The sequence below is a fragment of the Pteronotus mesoamericanus genome, unplaced genomic scaffold, assembly GCF_021234165.1.
Source record: "Pteronotus mesoamericanus isolate MK-2021 breed Mesoamerican mustached bat unplaced genomic scaffold, CSHL_Meso_final scaffold_705, whole genome shotgun sequence".
NCBI classification, from domain to species: Eukaryota; Metazoa; Chordata; class Mammalia; order Chiroptera; family Mormoopidae; genus Pteronotus; species Pteronotus mesoamericanus.
The window spans coordinates 3,182,499-3,203,210 of NW_026555326.1; the positions used below are offsets into that span (position 1 = coordinate 3,182,499).

Sequence of the window (20,712 nt, forward strand, 5' to 3'; positions counted from 1 at the left end):
TCTTGATGTCTGGAAGGCAAGGCTGTCCCCTCCTCTGTAAAAAATCTAGAAAGTAGGATCTAGAAGGAAAGTTATAAGTCAATTTGTTGCTTTATTTTCTTATTTTTCACTTCCCCTCCCAGAAGCAATGACCAGGTATCCACTGTATGTCAGGAACAGGGATAAGGACTGGGGACCAGAGGTGAATAAGGTACAACCAGATCTTCAAGGCTCACAGACCACTGAGAAGCAGCAATTCTGAGGGCCAGATACTATCACATGGGAATATCCATAACGCAGCCTGGAGGCCAGTGCAGGGACAGGGGTCAGGGACAGCCTAATTGCAGACTAATAAAAGGCAATTAGCTAAAGAGGGGACCAGGCAGGGGCCAGAAGATGTGGGGGGTGGGTAGGAGTGTTTCCAGTAGAGAGAAAAACATCCTCAAATGATCAGAGGTGAATGAGTACGGCTGGTCCCCCAGAACTAACCTTAAGCTCTTCCGGCTGATACACAAGAACCGCAGGGTAGGAGGCTGGCAGGGGCCCGGTTGTGAAGGGCTCACACCTGAGGCCCAGAGGAAAGAGGAACCTGCGTAAGCCACACTGTGAGTCGGCCTGGCTCTCCAGTCTCCCTCTAAGGCCGTCCACGCTCAATATCGCCTCCAGCATTGGGACAGGGGCGATTTCTTGTTCAAGACTGCCCCGGACCTTGCAGGAAGTTCAGCAATCCTGCCCCCCACCCCCAGGCACTTAATGCCAGTAGCACCCTCTGCGGGGTGACAACACCAAGCCCCAACCACTCCCAACCAGAGGGGAAGGGCATGGGAGGAAATGGTTGCATGTGGAGGTGACAGCCAGGTCGTCACGGCGGGAGGCTGCTGGGTTCTGTCTCCCTTGGAGAAGGAGAAAGTGGGCAGGGGGTTGGGGCTGTGGGGAGGTGGTAATTTGGCCTCTGGTGGAGAAACAACATCTAGGCATAGAACTGAGGAAAATCAATCACTTCCTCTCTCTCTCATGGTCCTTCTCACAGCCCCTCCCCATCGAGGTTTTTGTGGGGGGTTTTTCAGTTTTGTTTTTCAAAGCAACATGGCATTCGTGCAGGGTCTGGTAATGAAATGAGATAAAAAAAAAAGCAAGTGCAAGTGTTTAGAGCATTGCTGGGAGGACTTGATCCACCTCCTGCGAAGGCCCGCAGTCGGGGCTGGGAGCTGAAGCCACTGATAACAGAACGCTTTGGGCAGGAACCGTGAGAGGCAGCTGGCACTGGGGAACAGATGAATGAGACGAGAGGTGGGGGTTCCAGGTTGGGGACAGGGACATGTGGAGCCTCTTTTATCCTGGGTCTCAGGAGATAAAATCCTCAGGCTGCCACACCAGTGCCTGAAAATTAATTCCTAAGTTATAACAGGCATACAAAATCCAGGACAACTTGTGGGATGGTGGGGACAGTATCTAAGGCCAGGAGCTAAGAGATCGATTTCATTTTCCCTGCTTACTCCACTTGCCCCTTAAAGGAGGTCTGTCCTCCTGGGCAGCCCACCCGGATACCAAGAGGGTCTGGCCTGGCATCGGGCCCTGTCCTCTGCCCTGGCTCAGGTGAGCAGGAAGTGTGAGCCAGGACAGATGGAGCCTCCCTGCTTGCTTCCCCAGGACTGTCCCCAGCTGGTGCCCACAGAGGAGATCTTGATACCAGTTGGGGAGGTAAAGCCCATCACCCTGAAGGCGCGAAACCTGCCCCAGCCTCAGTCTGGCCAGCGAGGCTATGAGTGTGTCCTCAACATCCAAGGAGCCGTCCACCGAGTGCCCGCCCTGCGCTTCAACAGCTCCAGCGTCCAGTGCCAGAATAGTTCGGTAAGAGGGCTCAGGCTCGGGCCCTGCCGGGAGCAGGCCTTTCTCTCACATCCACCCGAAGGCCTCAGCCTGGCCTGCCCCGAAATTTCCAGGGCCACAGGCTGATCCCAGGTGCCCGGGGACGGAGGGGCAAGCATGCATGTCAGGCCCCTCCGCAAGTGCAGAGCAGGCTAGTGGCATCAGAGGAGACACGGGGTGCTGTGAGGACCCTAATGGCGTAAGTTGAGAGCGTCGTGCTCTTTCTGAGTTTTATGAGCACCTCTTGGCCTTCATTAAAACTTCGGCCAAAGCCAGTCAGCCCACTGCAAACCCTGTCCCCATTCAGGAAGAGCAGGGAATGGGTGAACTGGAGGGCACTTCACAAGAGAGACGAGCAGGAAGGGGAATGGGACAGGGGCGGGGGAGGGAAGGAAGTGGAAGCAGTGGGTTTCAAGAGCACCAAGGGTCAACCAATTCCGAATGCCAGACAGAAAGCCCGAGGTGTTTAATTATAATACCAGCCCAGAGAAGATCTTTCTATCTGCCAGCTCCCTGTCTGTGACAGTGGGGGGTCAGCTGGAGATGGGGGGGTGACGTGACAAAGGTGTTGAGGGAAGCTAATTCGCCTGGGAGAGATAAAGAGAATCTGGACCTCTTATCAGGAAGCTGTCAGATCGCCGGGTCACCGGCGGGTGATAGAATTTGTAATGGGTGGAAGGCCGCCAAGCGCCAGGGGAAGGTAGGAGGAGAAAGAAACGGAACACAACAAAGGGAAGACTGCGGCAGGAAGGGCTTCGGGCAAGAGGGCTGACAGGGACATGCCTGGGACATGCCTGAGAGGTAAGTGGCCAGGGCTGGGGCATTCCCCACACCAGGGATTCCTAGAGGTCCCCTTCACAGAGACGGGGCCTGGGCCATCAAGAGGGGCTGTTTCTGAAGTGTGTGAAGGGCTTAAACGTCCCCTGTGGGATCAGCACGGGAGAGAGAGTCAACTCCTGGCCACAGCTTGAGGCCTTTCATGGTGGAGCTGAGCAGATCTCTGCCCACAAGGCTCTGCGCACTTTTCCTAGTGAACTATTGACCAGAGTGAAGCTCACGTGTAAAACTAAAGGACCACCACAGGGCCTGGCTGACCATTAGTTACACACGTGCTCTGCTCAAGGCTCTGTGGGGTTTACAGAGCAGTACACGGACCTTCTGGAGAGACTAGGCTTGCCCACAAAACCGTGCAGAGCAGCTCCTGGGAAGTGCCAGGTTAAAGGCAGAGACTGGCAACATGGGGGACAGAGCTTGGGGGAGGACTAGCAAGGATGTCAGAGAAAACGCCTGGGAAGGTGAGTCTGAGCTAGACTAGAAAGATCACGGTGGGCTGAGGGTAGATGCCCTAGGGAGAGGGAGGCATTCCTTGTGAGAGGCACAGACAGGGGCTTGGGCGGGTGTGTTTGGAGTCAAATGGATTCGGAGATCTCGGTAGGAGAGCAGTGGAAGAGAAAGCTGGAGAAGTAAGTTTGTCTCTGGAAGGCACTGGATCCTGTCATTATTAGTAACTGGGAGTCAGGATGGTGGGCCACAGGGAGAGTTGAGCAGCATATGGGGCTCCTCTGATTGTCCCTCTACAGCTTTCTCAGCCCAGCAGGAACCGGATCCCTGGTTTCTTTCCTGCTGTAGCCCCCGGTCCCCTGAGGTGCCCACAGCCTCCCTGACCCCCCGCGATAGAGAGCCTCACTAGCCAGTGTCTCTCCCCTCTCCCCACAGTACCAGTACGACGGGATGGACATCAGCAACCTGGCCGTGGACTTCGCTGTGGTGTGGAATGGCAATTTCATCATCGACAACCCTCAGGACCTGAAAGGTAAGCGTCTACTTCCAGGTAGAGTTTTGATCTGTTCGTGACCCCAGGAAAGACGGGGCTGGCAGGATTAGAGCCTGCTGGCCGCTGTGCCATGAATAATACACTCCCTCTGTCAGCGGAACTCTTCAGAGGATCCGAAACCAACATTTGGAGCCATCAAAGGAGTCCCGTTGGGAACCTTGTTTTATTACAACCAGAGCATCCGCTGTGGCTGCCGGCTCATCGCGTTTTTCTTAGGCTCCCAGAGACTTTGAAGTGTCTGTGGAACCTGACCTAGGAGAGCAGCAGGCAGGAGGTCCTGCCAGTTTCCCTGGAAATGGAGATATTGTTTCCAATCAGGTTCTGGTTTCCTTTGGCCCCATCCTTGCACAAAGAAGGTTTTTAAGGCTGCTCCCCTGGTTCTGAGGTGGACGGGAGGGAGAGACCATAATGCGGACTCAAGTGCACAGCTGGTGCCAGGAAGTTCAGGAAGGAGCTGGGCTGACGCAGGGGGGCGCCCACTGAGGGCCACCCTTATTCCTGGCCTTACAAACACATGTGCAGCCCCTCCGACGGGCCAGGTAGGCACTGCCCTCAATACAGCAAATACCAACATTCCACCATGCCCTCAAGAATGACAAAAGTACCTCCAATTTGGTGAGCACTCACTGATTTGAGATTACTTTTCTTAATCATCACGACAACTCTGATAGGTATGCACTTGTATTATTCTCGTTTTACAGATTAAAAAGCCTAAACCCAGTGAGGTTAATAAACGGACCAAGAGTGCTCACTTTGGAGGCACCTGGACAAGGCTGAAGCAATGCAGAGTTTAGCCTGGCCCCTGAGCAAATGTGCAAATTAACGAAGCGTTTCATATATTTAAGAAATGTACTGAATGATGTCACTCATAGGTGGAATCTTTTTAAAAATTCAAACTGATAGAAACAGGGAGCAGAAAAGTGGTTGTCAGGCTGCGGGTAGGGAAACTAGGGAGAGGTTTGTAAAAGGGTACAAACTTTCAGCTACAAGATGAATAAGGTCTGAAGATCTAATGTAAACTACGGTGACTTTAGTTGATAACACCGTACGGCATAATTGAAATTTGCAAACAGGGTAGAACTTAAATGTTCTTCCTATATGGTGAAGGATGTGTGTACTAATTAACTAGATGGGAGGAATCCTTTCATTATGTGTACGTACATCAAATCATCATGATTTAAATAGAGTACAATTTTATTTGTCAGTCATATCTCAGTAAAGCTGAAGAAAAGAAAGAAAAGAAATTGACCAAGAGTCAGGTAGTAAGAGCCAGGATTTGAATCAAGACAATGTAATGTCAGAGCTCACATGCTGAACCACATCGCTGTCTTCCCAGGGACTCCGGCCGCTGTGGGATGTGAGGCCTCCCCTTCCCAGGCCCGAACCCCCCACCGTGAGCCACATGTCTCACCACAGTTCAAACAGCTAGGGTTGCCACAAGCCTCTCCTTCATCCTCCGGGTCACCTGGGGGACACAGGGAAAGAGTCTAAGGCCACAGGAGGGCCTGCAAGTGCTTCAGCATCTGTGAGGCTGCAGCCCCCTGCTCCCGATGCCGCCATGAAAAGCCAGGCTTCTTCGGCTGGGAGAGGGGAACTAGGCCAGGGAGAGTTTTTTGTTTGGGTTTGGTTTTTTCTCTTTCTCCTCGTACCCAGGCCAAATTTTTTCAGTGCTAAGAATAGACATTTGCCCTGCTGGGGATCCAGGCTCAGTTCCCAGAGGTTGCCTTTGCACCTGGAGCTTAGAGAAAAGCAGTCACATCTAAGCTGTCACCTCAGAGCCCTCCCTTGCGGTACTCCACAACTTTAAAGCCGCACTTGCATACGCGGGTGGCGTCACCTTCACATCCCTCCCCCTCCCAGGGCCCGAGTGATCCCGGAGGCTACGCCCTCTGTTGGGTGGAGAGGGCCATTGTGTGTGAGGACTTGGGTTCCAGGATCTAACAGACTGGGGTTCACGCCCTGTCTCTTTCATTTGCAGCTATGTGACCTCAAATTACTGCTCCTCTCTACATCCTCATCTGTGAAAGGATAGAGGGGTGCCCTCCTCTCAGGGTCACCATGAGGATCAAATGAGATACTGGATGTGGACCAGTTGTGCATCACAACAGCTGCTCAGTGTGTACTGGTCCGCTGTGAGATCCCCATCTCTTGCCCTCTACCATATGAAGCCGTAGGAAGAAGGGTATTTAAAACTAGTCCCTACAGCTGGACTGAGGGATGCTTGACAGGGCAGCAGAAAAGGATGAGGACCTATGGAAGAAGAAAAAAAAAAAACGCCTCCCCTGGGGCATGTGCCTGATGGAAACATGCCACCCGGTCCTCAAAGCTTATGTCTGCTTGACAGAGGAGTTAAAAATGACGTTCTGAGTGTTCTGCTTCTGCAGAATTCTACTTGGGACGCTGCGTTCGAAATACCAGTAGGCAAAATCTAAGTGCCAGGCTCACAAGTTCTGCTCCGTGGCCTGCTAAGGGCTTCTACGTCAGGAAATGGCAAGAGCAAAGGCAATGAAATTGCAGACTCCAGAAGTGACCTGTTAAGTGGCCACTTTGTCTTCTCTGTGCCAACCCTTTTCCTTGTCAGCTCTGCCTCCACTTAGCCAGCCACCTGGCCTTTTTGGAGCCCAAGCTGACCCCTCTCCCAGACCCGCCACTTCCCACTGTGCCAAGCCAGGTACCCCTCCGCTCAGGACCGACGGCCTAGCAGCACCCGGAGAGAGTCGCAGGATCCCAGCGTGGAGCCCTAACCTGAGGAAACCCCAAGAGTCATTGCATGTCTCTGAGCTTCATTTTTATGGGACATGGGGAAATTAGTCCTTACTCTCAGCATGAGGGCCACATGTAAGAGTCAGAGAGACAGCAGTATAAGAATACAGTTTGCAGTCAAAGAAAAGATAAAAAGCGTATACCGAACATCAAGCATGTTACAGGCACTATGCTAAGCACTTAATATATAACATCTCATTCAAACCTCACAAAAAAACAATGATCACCCCATGTTACAGATCAAGTAAACAAGGTTCCAGGAGGTCAAATTCTTTGTCACATGGCTAGGAGGTGTTGAAACCTCAATTAAAGCCCTTATCTGATTCAGTCTGAAGTTAGAACTTTTAAATAATATTTTCTGTATTGCCTTTAAATGAGTGCTAAGAGGCTCCATTTATTATTACTTCTTCATCAATTTTTCTTGCAATGACGATGATGATTATTGGTATTATCTGTGGTTGTGGAAGGTTTCTGTCACACCTGCAGGAAGAGGGCAAGTTGTGGGAGATCCTCTCCAACCCCACCTGTGACTGTCCCCCTGCCTTTGCAGTGCACCTCTACAAGTGCGCCGCCCAGCGAGAGAGCTGCGGCCTGTGCCTGAAGGCCGACCGGAAGTTCGAGTGCGGCTGGTGCAGCGGCGAGCGCAGGTGCACCCTCCACCAGCACTGCACCAGCCCCTCCAGCCCCTGGCTTGACTGGTCCAGCCACAATGTGAAGTGCTCTAATCCCCAGATCACCGAGGTGAGTCCCCCAAGCTCTAGAGCAGGACCAGGAGCCAACCCCGGGGCAGTGGGAGAGGGGGGCACGTTGAGCCTTTGTGGAAGAATCCGTGGCCTAGGGTGTGATTGATGTGGAGATGGATAAAGCCTGTTGTGGGTGTCTCGATGGCCTGCGTCCAAGTGTAAGTGACAAGCATATGGAAGTGTGTCCTTGTGCCTGTGCAAGAATGTGCATGCACACAACAAGGGAAGCAGAGCCAGCCCAGCCTCCCAGCCTGGCCGGCTGGCCTGGGCGGGGAATGCGAAATTGGCTGCGTGGTGGGTGAACGTTTCAGAAAGCAGATTTCACTTTTCTCAGCAGAAATGTGATTTCAGGAGCTGAGATTAGGTCAGAGTTGCAAAGTTGAAAACGAAAGAAGAAAGTGAAGTCAGGCACCGCATTAGCCACCGTGCCATATCCCAGGGTTTACTCTCTGTCCCAATTTGTTGGTGCATTTCAATGGAAAGAAATAGGTAATTAATTGTCCTGGAAGAAAATGATGTTTCCTGAATAGCAAATTGCAAAGGAAGATGAATAGATGATGAGAATGAAAATGCAGCTGCCGGGGTTTTGAATGGCCCGGGAGAGGAGTGGTTGTATTTCACTTTGCTGGCATTATGTACTCATCACTCTCCAATGCTCCCAATTCACTGACTGTCACTTGTGCTGTGAAACTAATTGCATGTTCCTTCAGGTGACTAGGAATAAAGGCCTGGGCAGGTACCACTGTGGTCTCTGTGTTGACGAAAGCAGGGAGGGCTGAGTTCCGCCTCTTTTCTGAGCAGAAGCTCTGTCGCTCTCCCTGCCTCGTTTTCACTACCGGCCCAAAGGCAGCAACTCCTGCTCTCACCTGCGTCAGTGGGTTTCGGGAATCTTCTGACGCATCCTTTTGATCGTATCCAAGATTCACCTTGGTGAAAAGAAAACCCTCAAGACCAAATGAATGTTGTTAACCTACAGATGGGTCATTTGAAGAGGGAGCACGTATTTATTTAGTGGGCTTGGTTGGCGCTGTCTCATTTAATCCTCAAAACCACCTTGGGAAGTAAATATTCTCACCTCCATTTTACAGATGGAAAAATGAAGCTCAGAGGAATGGAGTGAGTTGCCAAAGTTCACATAGCTAGTAAGTGGCAGAGCCAGAATTTTAGCTTAGGTTTATGTAATTTTAAAACCATTTTTAAAGCCTTTAGTATTTTTGCTCACGTAACATAAAACAAGAAGTGGTGCTTCCTTTCCCTTTATATCCAAACTTTCTAGCTGGTACAGAGCAGAGAGACACACCAAGCCACACGGCATCTTATCCCAGGGGAAGTACAGTGCTGTGGGACAGTGACTTGTGCATCCAGGCCCTCGTGCATCCAAGTAGGAAGGCGTGAGGGGAGCATAGACTCTGCCTGTCAAAGACTGGGCTTCTCCAATCCCATTTCTCTTTGGGGCTACTGATTTCCCCACGTGCGTACATTGCTGGGAAGGAGTGCTTGCAGGGGCTGCCCGGCCTCTGCTCTCAGGCAGCTGGCTCCCAGCTGCTCAGGGCTCCGTGCCTCTGCCCCGATTGTCATGATTTCCAGCGGCCGTAGGCCTGATAACTTGCTCTGGTCTGTACTTCTTGTTGATGCAGTTGTGGTCTCTAGGTCTCTGTGCCTCCGTCACGGGGGCTCTTAAATTAGGCCGAGGGCTCGCTTCCTCCCACCTCTGCCAACCCTGGCTGCTGCCCCAGCCCCATCTGTCTACTCCCCGACTGGCAGGAGCCCACTCCTGGCCCAAAGGCAGGCATCTTCCTGGGAACCTCTGCCTCCCTCGCCCCTGCTCACTGACCAGGGACTGACAGGCTGCTCTGTTCACAGAGGACACCCAGCTACACAATGCTAATTAACCCCCTCAAGTAATTAGGCTGTAATTGATTTTCCCAGTGAACACAGCAGCAGGAACCTGAGGCCCCAAGCAGCGGGGGCTCCTGTTGGTGTTTTTCAAACAGGGGCCATGAGGAAATGAAAGTGCACCTTATTGGAGAGACAAATCCATGGTGTGTCCCAAGCCATTCTGGTCACATCACTCTGGACAGGATATGTGGGAGGGAGGCCCCCAGCCTGGAATGTTTTATCAGGAACGTTTTATTTTGCATTTCCTACTCTCAACCTATCCTCCTCTCCCTGTAAAATCAATTTCAATTTTTTAACCTTTAATTTTTGAAATAATTTCAGACTTAATAAAAGGTACAAAAATAGTACAAAGAACTTTCATATACCCTTCACCCAAATGCTCTAAAATTAACATCTTACATAACCACAGTATAATTATGTTAGCATTGATACAATAACGCCATCTAATATACATACTTTGTTCACATTTTGCCAGTTGTCCCACTGATGTCCTTTTTCTGGTCCAGGATCCAATCCAGGGTCACATGTGATATTCATTATCATGTCCTCTTTGTGCTCTAACCTTTCTTTTGTTTCATGACCTTGATACTGGTGAAGAGTACAGGCCAATTATCTTGTAGTTGTCCCTCAATTAGAATTTGCCTAATGTTTCTTCATGATTGAATTCAGATTATATGTTTTTGGCAATGAGTACTAAAAAACAAACGTAGGGTACATATCCAGAGGGCACAGGAGCCAACCTGATTTGGCCCCAATGGCCAAATCTGGGGCAATTTTGGCAAGTAAATAGATAATGGTACTAATGGACAATAAGCAACAGAGTAAAATAAGGATGTATGGTCCTTATTGATATAAATTTTAAAAAAATTCATGAGGGAGAGAGGAAGCTCTTCTCTATACTGGAATCTTAGCTCATAAATGTAGAAGGAATTATAGAAATAGAAAATCATCATTTGGCAAAATTCATAGTGATAATTGTTTGAGGCAAGAATAGCCAACGAATGCTAAAATTAGCAGATGGAAGTATGATGAGAAATAGGTGTTTACATAGTCTCAAGCTATCTCCCTACAAGATACTTATTAATTACAACAAGAATAGTAACTTCACAGTGAAAAAAAATTGGCAAACACTACCTTAACCAAATGATCAAAGATAACATCACCAGGAATGGCAAGAGTCAACATCATGTGCCTCTCAATAGGATGTGCTAAGAAGAACACGACCTTATTTCTATGGCTTTTTTTTTTTTTACCCAAAATGTATAACTTGATAAAAAATAATTTTCAGAAGAATCAACTTATTTTCTTTACGTCTGCTTTCTTGGCTAATTCCTTGACATTAGCATAAGTATTTTATTTAATAATTGTAACTCAGTGAGATCGATGCCCTTTTTTCTCCCCCTTTCTCTGGCCTTTACATGTGCCCCCACAGTGCAAGCCAACATGCAAACAGAAGCCATTTCCCATGAAGCTCCTTCATGAGGGGAGAAAAGGGGAGGATCCTATGATGGCCCAAAGTCTGCGGGGGCGGCGGAATTCCCAATGCCGGGAACAAATGGAGCTGGAATGGGTACCGTCCTGCCCACGGGCAGGGAAATCAATGAGGTGCCCTTGAACCAATGAGTTCTACTTTAGGAAAAGGAGTGGGCTTAGCCTTAGTTATATGAACAGCTATGTTCTTCCTTAACCCCTCCTTACCCAACTGTCTCCATGACAACCAAGCCCACCCCTAGAGACCCATCTCTTATGGCAGCTTCATGTAGGACAAGTCTCACAGCTCATTGAATTTCCCAGTTTGCATAACTTCAGGTTAGGTCCCCTCCAGGACTCACCGTCTGCTCCTTCTCAGCCAGCTCCTGTTGTGATAATCACGCTGTCCCCTGTGGGAGACACCCCAGGCTGCTCCCATTCCACCTGTCACCCTGGATGTCTGTGCACACTGTCACCTGCTCAACCCCAGGAACAGGAGACACACAGAGCAATGAAAAGCCCATGAGGTGCCTGGCCCATCACGTTTCAGTTCTTCCCAGCGTGTGCTTGAGGACCCGCTGGGACCTCAGGGACAAGGATGTGGTGAACCACCCACTAGGAAGGAAGGCTCAGAGAACACATTTTCTAAGAATCTGTGAGTGGGCAGCAGCCAGCAGGAAGGGAAAGGATATTCAGTATGTTCTTGGGGGAAGAAATTTAGGAAGTGTCAAGGGGCTTCTGGGCTCATGTGACAAAAGTCTCTCCTCATAGTGAATGTATGAGTTTGCTAGGGCCGCAGTTACAAAACCACAAACTGGGAGGCTTCAACAACAGAAATTTATTTTCTCACAGTTCTGGAGGCTAGAAGTCCAAGGTCAAGGTGTTGGCAGGGGTGGTTTCTTCCGAGGGCTGTGAGGAGAATCTGTTCCATGCCTCCCTCCTAGCTTCTGGGGGTTTGTGGCAGTCTTCGGCCTTCCTCCGCTGACAGAGGCACCACCCCAATCTCTGCCCTCATGTCCACGTGGTGTTCTTCTTGTCTCTATGTGTCTGTCTCCACGTTTTAAAAAAATAAGGATCCCAGTCACATTGGGTGAGGGCCAACACTAAGGACCACGTTTCAACTTGGTGACCCTTGTGAAATCCCTATCTCCAAATAATATCCCAGTCTGCAGTAATGGGAGCTAGGGCTTCCACGTGTGAATTTGGAGGGGATAAAGTTCAACTCGGGACAGAGCATTCTGAGAAAAAGGAGGAGGTGGCACCATTCTAAGGAAATTAACTCCCTCATTAACTGTTCACTTAGTGAGTGACTGCTGTCTGCCATGCACCGTGTTAAGCCTGGAAGTTCTCACAGGGATAAATTAGTCCTGGGTGAGGAGGCTGCACAATGCAGCGTCTTTCTATAGAACTGCACATTGGCCACCTGGAAGAGGGTGGGAACTGCTTGCCCTTGCAGCAACTCTGCTTCCTCCAAAGGACCTGAGACTGGGACTTCTAATCTACGCGCTTTGTAGCTGTCTGAGGTTTGGAAAGAGGACAGCAGCAGGGTCCCAGGTCTCCAAACCTAACAAGGACGCACACCGCAGGCCCGGGACATGAACCAGGGAGCCACTCCCTAGTTCTGGGATTCTTAGCAATAACAGCTTTTCTTTAACAAGACTTGGCTGTGTGCCAGGATCTGTGTACTTTTCATACCTACTGCTCCTAAGAATTTTGCCAAGGTGGCTATAATTGTCTTTACTTAAAAGTTAGGAAAACAGTGCTTAAGGAAGTAAACAGTTGCTGAAATTTGTACATTGGTTAGTGGCAGAACACACACAAGACGAGGCCTCTGACTCCAGAAGGCAGACTCCCCCCATGCCTTGTGACCTCTCTTGGTCAGAGGGGTGGAAGGGTTTTCCCTAGATATATACCTCACCCCATCCCAGGTATATCAGAAACACCTGGGCCCAGGATGCGACTCCTCTTGGAAGGTCCCAAGAGATGCCAGGCAAGCCTGGAACTTTGGCTACCATTTGTATTGAGCCTTGAAATAACCTTCGCCCATCTTCCTAAGCATAACTAGATCCACACATATCTCTAGACTGGGGAGAAAAACAGGAATAATATTTTGGGGTACATTTAAGCTCAGAAATATCACTTCTTGCAAGTCTAGGGCAGATGCAACTTTAATTATGTGTTCCTTAAAGCCACCAGATGCCATTTGGTTGGTTTCCGGTTGTCTTTATTAATGAGATGATGGCTAAGGTGAAAGTTGGAAATTCCCTGGGCTGGTGGCTCTGACTTCTCAAGCATCCCAGCCCGAAGGGAAAGCTCAGCCCGACGGGAGGGCCACAGGTGTGGTTCACACCTGTAGGCGGGAAGAGAGATCAGGGTGAAATAATGCAAAGCAGGCCAGAACTGCAAGGGGTAAGTCCCCAGTGCTGGAGTCCGCAGTGAATCACGGGAATCTACCACCATTTGGGTCCCAAAAAATGTTCCCATGTGTTTCTGCGGCATTGCCCAGTAGGAGTGTACTCATGCCAGGCCGCACAAGTACAGGTTTGCAGTTGTCTCTCCGTTGACCATCCTGTATCTTTCACTTTATAAATTTTTCAACGTCAGTAACTTCCCCAACACCTCACTAGTCCCTGTTTAGGGAATATAATTCTCTTTAACATTTTAGGTACATGTAACTTGGAAAGAAAACCCATTATAGAAAACTGTGCACACCGCCCTCCAAAACCAAGTCTGATCATTGTCGCTACCGCAGTCATTTGAGGTGATCCATTGCTCTTGCTTCCTCCAGCTTCCCTCTTGCCCCAGTAAAGTAGATTCCCCCGCTCCCCGGATTCCTTCAGATACAAGCACATTTGTGAAACTGATTGGGTGCTGGACATATACAAGTATTTGTCTGTACGACTGCCTGAAATTCCTGCAGGAAGGGCCAAAAGCCACCTGCCCGGGGCCAGAGTGGCTCGCTGCAAAATTCCAAACAAGTAAAAAATAAGTCAGCCAGCTTTCCTGAGAAACAAGTCAGCACTCTGATCTCCGTTCATTTATTTGCAGGCCTCATTAATATAACATCACTGCAGCAAACAGCTAACGGGGGATGGTGTCAAGATGAATAATGGAGTTACTCTGCTGAGATAACAATTAGGTTTTGAATGTACTATCAGCTACAACAGAGCCAGCAAGGATTCATGTCGGGGAGGAGAGCTAGTAACTTTCAGAACTAGGAGTTAACCCTCAGCCACTTGATTCCCGAGTCCCACGTTTGACCAGAAGACTACCCTTAATCCCCGTCCTGGGCTCACTTAAGCAAATGGGGCTCTCAGCTCACAGGTGCTGGCCTCTGGCATCAGCCCGCGGCAGAGATGGGAAGAAAGTCAGCAGTCCCCACTCCCAGCATTTTGAGGGAGGCTGGACATGCACAGGGAGAGGTGACAAAGGGGCACAGCCAATGAGGGAGTGTGGACATTCACAGGGACAGGGGCAGAGAAGAGGGAGGAGGAAAGCTCGGAAGTTTGGAGAGATAGTGGCGCCCAGCAAAGCCAACCACGGAGGTTCTTGGAAAGCAGCAAGTATGACCTCGGCTGAGGGAAAGGGGCTGGGGAGCCTGAGCATAGGAACCGTGAGCAGACAGAGGCTTGAGTTCCCATGGTTGATGACCTGGGGTTCTGCCTTGGGGTGGGAGGATGGTGGGACAGCTCAGGCATGTGGTGTGGAGGCCAAAAGCACAGGTTAGATAGACCTGGCTAGGCTCTGCCACTCACTGTGCAACCTTGAACAAGTTACTTAACCTCTCTGGGACTCTATTCCCCATCCATACAATGGCAGTAATAGTACCTCCCTTGTAGCTTGTTTTGAGCTCATAGTGGGATAAAATACGCAAAGCTTTTGGCACAATTCATGTAAGTACTTAATAAGTGAAAAAATAATCATCATCATTGTCAGAATCTTCAATAACCTGGAGCTGATGCCGGGTTTCTGTCTTTTCTCTCACGGTGTCTACTAGACAGGAGATACAACCAGAGAAAGACGGGCTCCAGGATGAGAGCCAGGCTTTGTGGGGTGCCCACCAAGAAGAGGTCCTCCTCTGGCCCCTTCAGCCCCAACCCTGTAGGAGGCCCCAACTCCACCCCTGCAAGTCTCCCCAAGTCCCCGGTGTGGCGCACCCGCAGTCCCCTGGCTGCAGGGCCCATGGGCCTTCGGCGCCTCTCACTCCGCTCCCTGGTGCAGCCCGTCGGAGCTCCCCAGCTGTAATTAATCAGCTGCATCTGCTCTCGCCCTTTGGCAGCTTTGTGGCACAGTTCCCTCCAAACTGTTCCATTAGTGGCTGCAAGAATGAGGGTGAGCGCCGCACCACGGCGTCTGTTTTCCAGGTCGTGGCACCCACCGTGGGAAACAAACATGGCACAGTCTGGCAGGAATACAGATTTGGCTGGGTGCTTGGGCACCGGGCAGGGCTCGGTCAGACTGTGCTGGAGGCAGGTGGGGTCTGGGTAGGTGGGGAAATGTTTCTCCGAACCAGAAGCCCCAGGAGGCTTTGAGAGGTGCCTGCAGGACACAAGGCTCTCCGAGTTAGTCCCCTACTATCTGGCCAGGCCGGCCTCACCCCACATCCTTCTGGCCTGCTCACCCTGGCCTAAGATGAACAGGTGAAGAAGTACTTGGCCAGGACTCAGGCTAGCCCCCTTTGTACCCAGTCATGGTCAGGGACGGCCTCTCAGACAGGGTTTAGGGCTGCTGCGCGGCACCCTTTGCCCTAATGTGTTCCTCATACTCTCCTTCCAGATTCTGCAAATATACAAACAGTTTTTTCTACAACCAGTTAAAAAGCCAATACTCTTAAGGCAAGGTAATAACGGAACCTAATGTGCCATTAAGATGCAAGAAAAGGTTTCTTTAGGGAGAAGAGGATAGCTGGGTAAGAGGCGCCTAAAATAGGAGAAGGAACCACAGAGAGGAAAGAAAGAACCGGGGAAAGGTACCACGGGGCTCCCCTCACCCAGGATTTGCACCGGGCCAGCCTGGCTACTGTCTATGCAACCAGGGCAGAGAAGTCCTCTGCACGGGCCCTCCTGCTGCACATGGAGCAGGCTTTGCTCAAGCCACAAGCCTACCTGGGGTCATTGCACTCTCAGAGGATGCGTGGAAACCCAAGGTCCAAGGAAAAGCCTCAGAAATGATCAAAGGGTTTAGAAAACAAGATCTTTCGACAGAAGGTTAACAGAATCACAGAAGTGAAGGCCTGAGGTGACGTGATTGCCATCTTCAGTGTCTGAGAGATGTTTGATGAGGAGGGAACTGTTAGTCCTCTGTTCGATGAGGAATCACAGCAGAAATTGGCTTAAATGAAAGTGAGGGAGATTGCAGGAAGAGCTTCTTGATGATTCTGATATTAAAAGACAGCATCCCTCCCAAGCAACGCATCAGCACCGCCGTGCTTCTAGCCATCATGAAAGAGCAGTTTGTTCCAGAATCTGGTCGAGACCAGCATTTCCCAGTAACAAAAAGCTGGGGTATTTATCCAGGCATTGTGCTAAGTATTAGGTTGTTAAGCAAAAGGGGGAGTCCCTGTCCTAAGATAGTTATTGACTCAATTAGGAAAAAGCAGTTACGGTCCCATGTGGGCTCTGCTCTGCTGGGGTTATTCACAAAGGCAGTGGGAGTGTAGGAGAAGGTGCTGCTAAACCTGCCTGGGGAGTCAAAGAAAGCGTCTCTGAGAGAGCTCTTGTACCAGATCCTTGAAAGAGGGGTGGGCATTTGTCAGTGGACATGTTTCATGGGTATGTCGCGTGGCGCATGAACTTTAGGCTGTGTAGCCGTGCGGACCTTTAGCTCTCCCTGGAAGCACATGTCATAAACAGGAGAGCTGAACCAGAGCTCAGGGAAGTGGGTGGGGGAGGGGTGCCAGCAGGCGCCCACACAGAACCTAGGGGAGACCCTCAGCGCACCCTTCACCCCCACTCAGCAGCAGCAGCTGCTTCTGGGATCTTTTTTCCCTCACCGCTTACTTCTGGCTTTCTCTTCTGAGGGCGACAAACAATTTAAATAGATTTCTGGTCTACATTATATTTGTTACAAGGCATGTGGCTGAAATTAGTCAATATCTAAAGATCTTGGCAGCTGATTTTACAGGTTTTTGTCTTTCTTCTCCCTCTCTCCACACCCCCACTACACACACACACACACACACACACACTCACTCACTCACTCAAACACACATTCAGTCCCAATTGTCAAGCCATTTGTTTATGTGGGTGTCTCATTCGGAATTACTTTCTTGAAAGAATTCATTGAGTTGGTTGTGAGATGCTGTGCCTACCCCAGAATGGCTAACAGCCAAGGAAAAAGAAGTGGTGAGAAGGGAGGGAGGAAAAGATGGAGACCGTTTTAGATAGGACCAGAGAAAGGATGATATTTGGCTCAGGATGTGTTTCTGTGCAGGACCCAGGCTCCCCCAGAACCAAGGCCCCGCCCCCAGCAGCATGGCCGCTCCCTGCCCAGGCTCAGGCCGCAGGGCACCTCCCAGGCTTCCTCCAGTCAGCCCATGAGCGCCTTTCTGGCCGGGTCACTCCAGCATCGAAACTATGTGTTCCTGGTCCATGTGTCCCCCCTCCAGATCAAGAGAAAGATCCCCATGCTCTCTATGCTCCTGACCAACACCACCCTGCCGGGTGTTTTTGACTTAGGAAGGCACAGGTGCAAGGGGAACACAAGGAAGGAAGTTGCCAGTTTTCAAGGCCTGCTCTCTAAACCATCACATTAGGGACTTTCCAAATGTTATCCCACTTAACCTTCCCAACATCCCTGTGAGGCAAGCATCATTACCTGTTTTCCGATAGGGACACTGAGATTGAAGGTCACATAGCCCATAAGTATCAGAGCTGGAATTCAAATTCAAGTCTATCTGATGCCAGAGGCTACTCTCTTCCTGATACAGACACTGCCTGAGCATCGGATGGTCTTTCTTCTCTACCCCAGAGCAGTCAGCAGCCCAAGGGCCACCTGAAACTGGAAGCCAACACATGGGGATCTGGCCGCCATCCAGCCATATCTTTTCCCATGTCAGGGAGGGAATCTATATAAGTGCACGCTGCCCTCTCACCCTTCCAGGGTAGCCCCACACAACCTTCCATGTCTGCAAGGCAGAAGGCCTTCCCTGGAGTTCTGAAAGCCATAGACTTGACCAACCTACCTCTTCATAGACCCAGGTGGCATGGCCAGACTTGGCTTCCGAGAGGAGCCAAGCGCAGATTCAGAAGACACCTGGGAATAAGAACGGGTCGTGCCTGGTGACCATATTTATTATACAGGGTAGGCGAGGGAATGGAAGCAGTTGAAAATGCTTGCAAGAGTCCTGGCTCAGTGCACAGTGATCCCATTGACCTTGGAAGAGGATCTGGGAGGATTACCAGGTGAGAGGTGGAAGGAGGAAAAATTAAGAGTTCATTTTTAGACATGGTGAAATTTGAGGCGCCTGTGGGACATACATGTGAAAGTGGAGATGTCCAGTAGCAATTGGATATATGGATATGGGACTCAAGAGAGAGGTCTGAGCCAACAATATAGATTTGGAAGTCATCAGTAATGGAGGCATTGGGAATTCTCTTGCAAATCAAATGCTCGCCATCTCATCTATGTTTTGGAAATCCAGACTTTTACAATCAGCTTTAAGCAAGGAAGATGTAAGCCCAGGGTGTGATGGCTGCTGAGTGCCTTGACCCCCAAACTCCTGTTACCCCAGGTGCTGGGGGCATAGCACACAGCGTGTGCCATGTCGGAAAGAAGATCCACATGGCCCCAGGTGCTTTCCAGTGACTGATTCCCCAGGCTTGCATTCCAGTAGCTGGTAGCTGGGTTAGAAGGGATCAAGCTGGTGTCGCCATACCCAAAGACGATAGCACTTCCTAATAATTTTTTTAAAGTCTTCCTTTTCTACACAGTATTATCTGGCATATGCTTCTGAGCACCTTAGTACTACAACCAAGTCAGAGACCCTTGAATATGGGAAGGGGACACTACAATGACTTGTCAGCAGGAGGAAGCTGCCCCACGGAACCTGCCAACACCACTGCATGTTCACAATACAATTCCTACCTTCTACCTGCAAGACAGAAATATTTTTAGGCTTTCCAGAAAGATTTCATTTCACAGTTTTTCTGAAAGGTTGTAATTAACTGCCGTGAGCAAAAGAATGTATTTTTAAAAATAAAAGTGGGGGAAGGAGAGTAAACCAGTCACCACAGTTTTGTCAGTCCCTTTTGGTAGGTGGGCTTCTGCCATCCAGGTGGCTGGGGGAGGAGGAAGAGGGGCCAGCTGAGCTCATTCCAAGTGGATCAGAGGAGAACCTGGTGCTCAAGTTGGCTTAAAGCAGATTCTTTCCCATGGATGCTCTCCTGCAGCAGCATTGGAGCAGCCCCTTCCCTGTTCCTTGTTTACAAGTGTCCATCTTGCAGAGTCCAGGAGGCCTGGGTTCCTAAGGCAACTGTGCCAGGGGACAGTGAAAGGGCCAAGATCAAGTACTGGTTATTTTTAGAATTCCCAGGGACAGAAAAACTGTGGGCTCTGGTTGCTTGTGTCAGCTCCTTTCTCGCTAAATTTTCCCACCTGCCCCCCACACTCAAACCAACACATGGAAGTGCTCTGGAGCCCCTCGACTCTCCTACCAGTGACTCATTTCATGAATATTGTTGGTTTATTCATAAGATGGGATACTTTTATTTCCCGAAAGGAAGCCAGAGCCACAGACCAGGGAACTTGGGTGAAATGAGTCCCCGGATGGGAGTGTTCAGGGCCTGGGTTGGCAAGGAAGGAAGGAGGCTGCACCATATAAAGCTGAAGAAGAGGGTAGGGGTTCAGGAGGTCTGGGTTCCAGTCCTGGCTGTGCAGCCAAAGTACTGAGAGCCCAGCAGTTGGCCAGAGAGTGAGGGAGACCTGTCATCGTCCTCCTCAGCCCCACCATCATCGCTTCTCTGTCCACAGTCACCTGGGGATTTGTGGCTGAGTTGGTGGCAGAACTCATGGTGCACATATCACAGGAAGAGAGCAGGGTCCCTTTAGGGGAGGCAGGAGGTAGAAGGGGCAGCATTTTCACCTGTACCCACCTATCACCTGTGCCCTGGCATACACTGACTGCTCTGCCCACTGGGCACTCCTCCAGCACACAAGTGGATACAGGAAAACTCCCTAGAGGGGCCCAAGGACAGAAGTTGCCCAAGGTTGCAGCTCTCTGCCCAGAGGCCCCATATGGGAGAGTCTGGTTGACTCTTAGCCTTGACCAACTCCCATCCCTCCCTCCCTGTTTTGCCTTTCTTACAATAGTGAAAAGAGCACTGGACTTTCTTACAACTGTGTGTGTAGGTTACACAAGTATCTTTTTTTTAACTTTTAAAAAAGATTTTATTTATTTATTTTTAGAGAGAGGGGAAGGGAGGAAGAAACAGAGGGAGAGAAACAATGATGTGAGACAAAAACATCGGATCATTGCCTCTCTTACGCGCCGCAACCGGCGACAAAACCCACAACCCAGGCATTCGCCCTTACCAGGAATTGAACTGGTGACGCTTCACTTTGTGGAATGACACCCAACCAACTGAGCCACACCGGTCAGGGTGGTTATACAAGTATCTTAGACTAAGACACCCCAGGTACCCTTCCAGTTCTGAAATTCTTCCTGCTTAGGTTTTATTTAGTTCTAGTCTAATTTCCTTCCACTTCTGAAAAATGTGAACCACACAATGTGAACTTACTCCCTGGGATCTGTGGGACCTCAAAGAGCTGCATTTTTCCTGGGCCTGATCCGTTCCCAGGCAGAAGTTTACACCTTCGGAGAGCCTGATTCTGCAGTTCCTTCCCCTGCTGGGTCAGAGCCAAATGAGACAGTTATTGTTTGATGACTGAATTAAGAAATGAATAAGTAAATGATCCTTGCTTTTTGCTCCTAGCATGTATCCAAGACGTCTTTTTTTTCCAGAACAATGTCAAACACACTTTCCATCTCTGATCGTGCCCCTGCGGCAAGGCCTAATCTCCGGCTTCTCGGTGCTCCCCCAGCCTTCCCTCCAAATCCACCTTGTCCCCAAGTAGCAGGCATCAGCATTATTTATGGCCTCCTTCATCCCCTCCTCTAGACCATAAGTTCCTTGAGGGAGAATTTCCTGTACATTC

The 20,712-nt window shown here is 50.0% G+C and overlaps 1 protein-coding gene across 1 annotated transcript in view; it reads left to right on the plus strand.

Moving 5' to 3' along the window:
- The window catches only part of PLXNA2 (plexin A2), a 205,371-nt gene that overhangs the window by 149,366 nt on the left and 35,293 nt on the right, over window positions 1-20,712 (plus strand). The window contains exons 10-12 of the mRNA XM_054563219.1: window positions 1,630-1,830; window positions 3,565-3,661; window positions 6,996-7,186. Of these exons, the coding sequence (XP_054419194.1) occupies window positions 1,630-1,830; window positions 3,565-3,661; window positions 6,996-7,186 (489 nt within the window). The remainder of the gene's footprint in view (window positions 1-1,629; window positions 1,831-3,564; window positions 3,662-6,995; window positions 7,187-20,712) is intronic.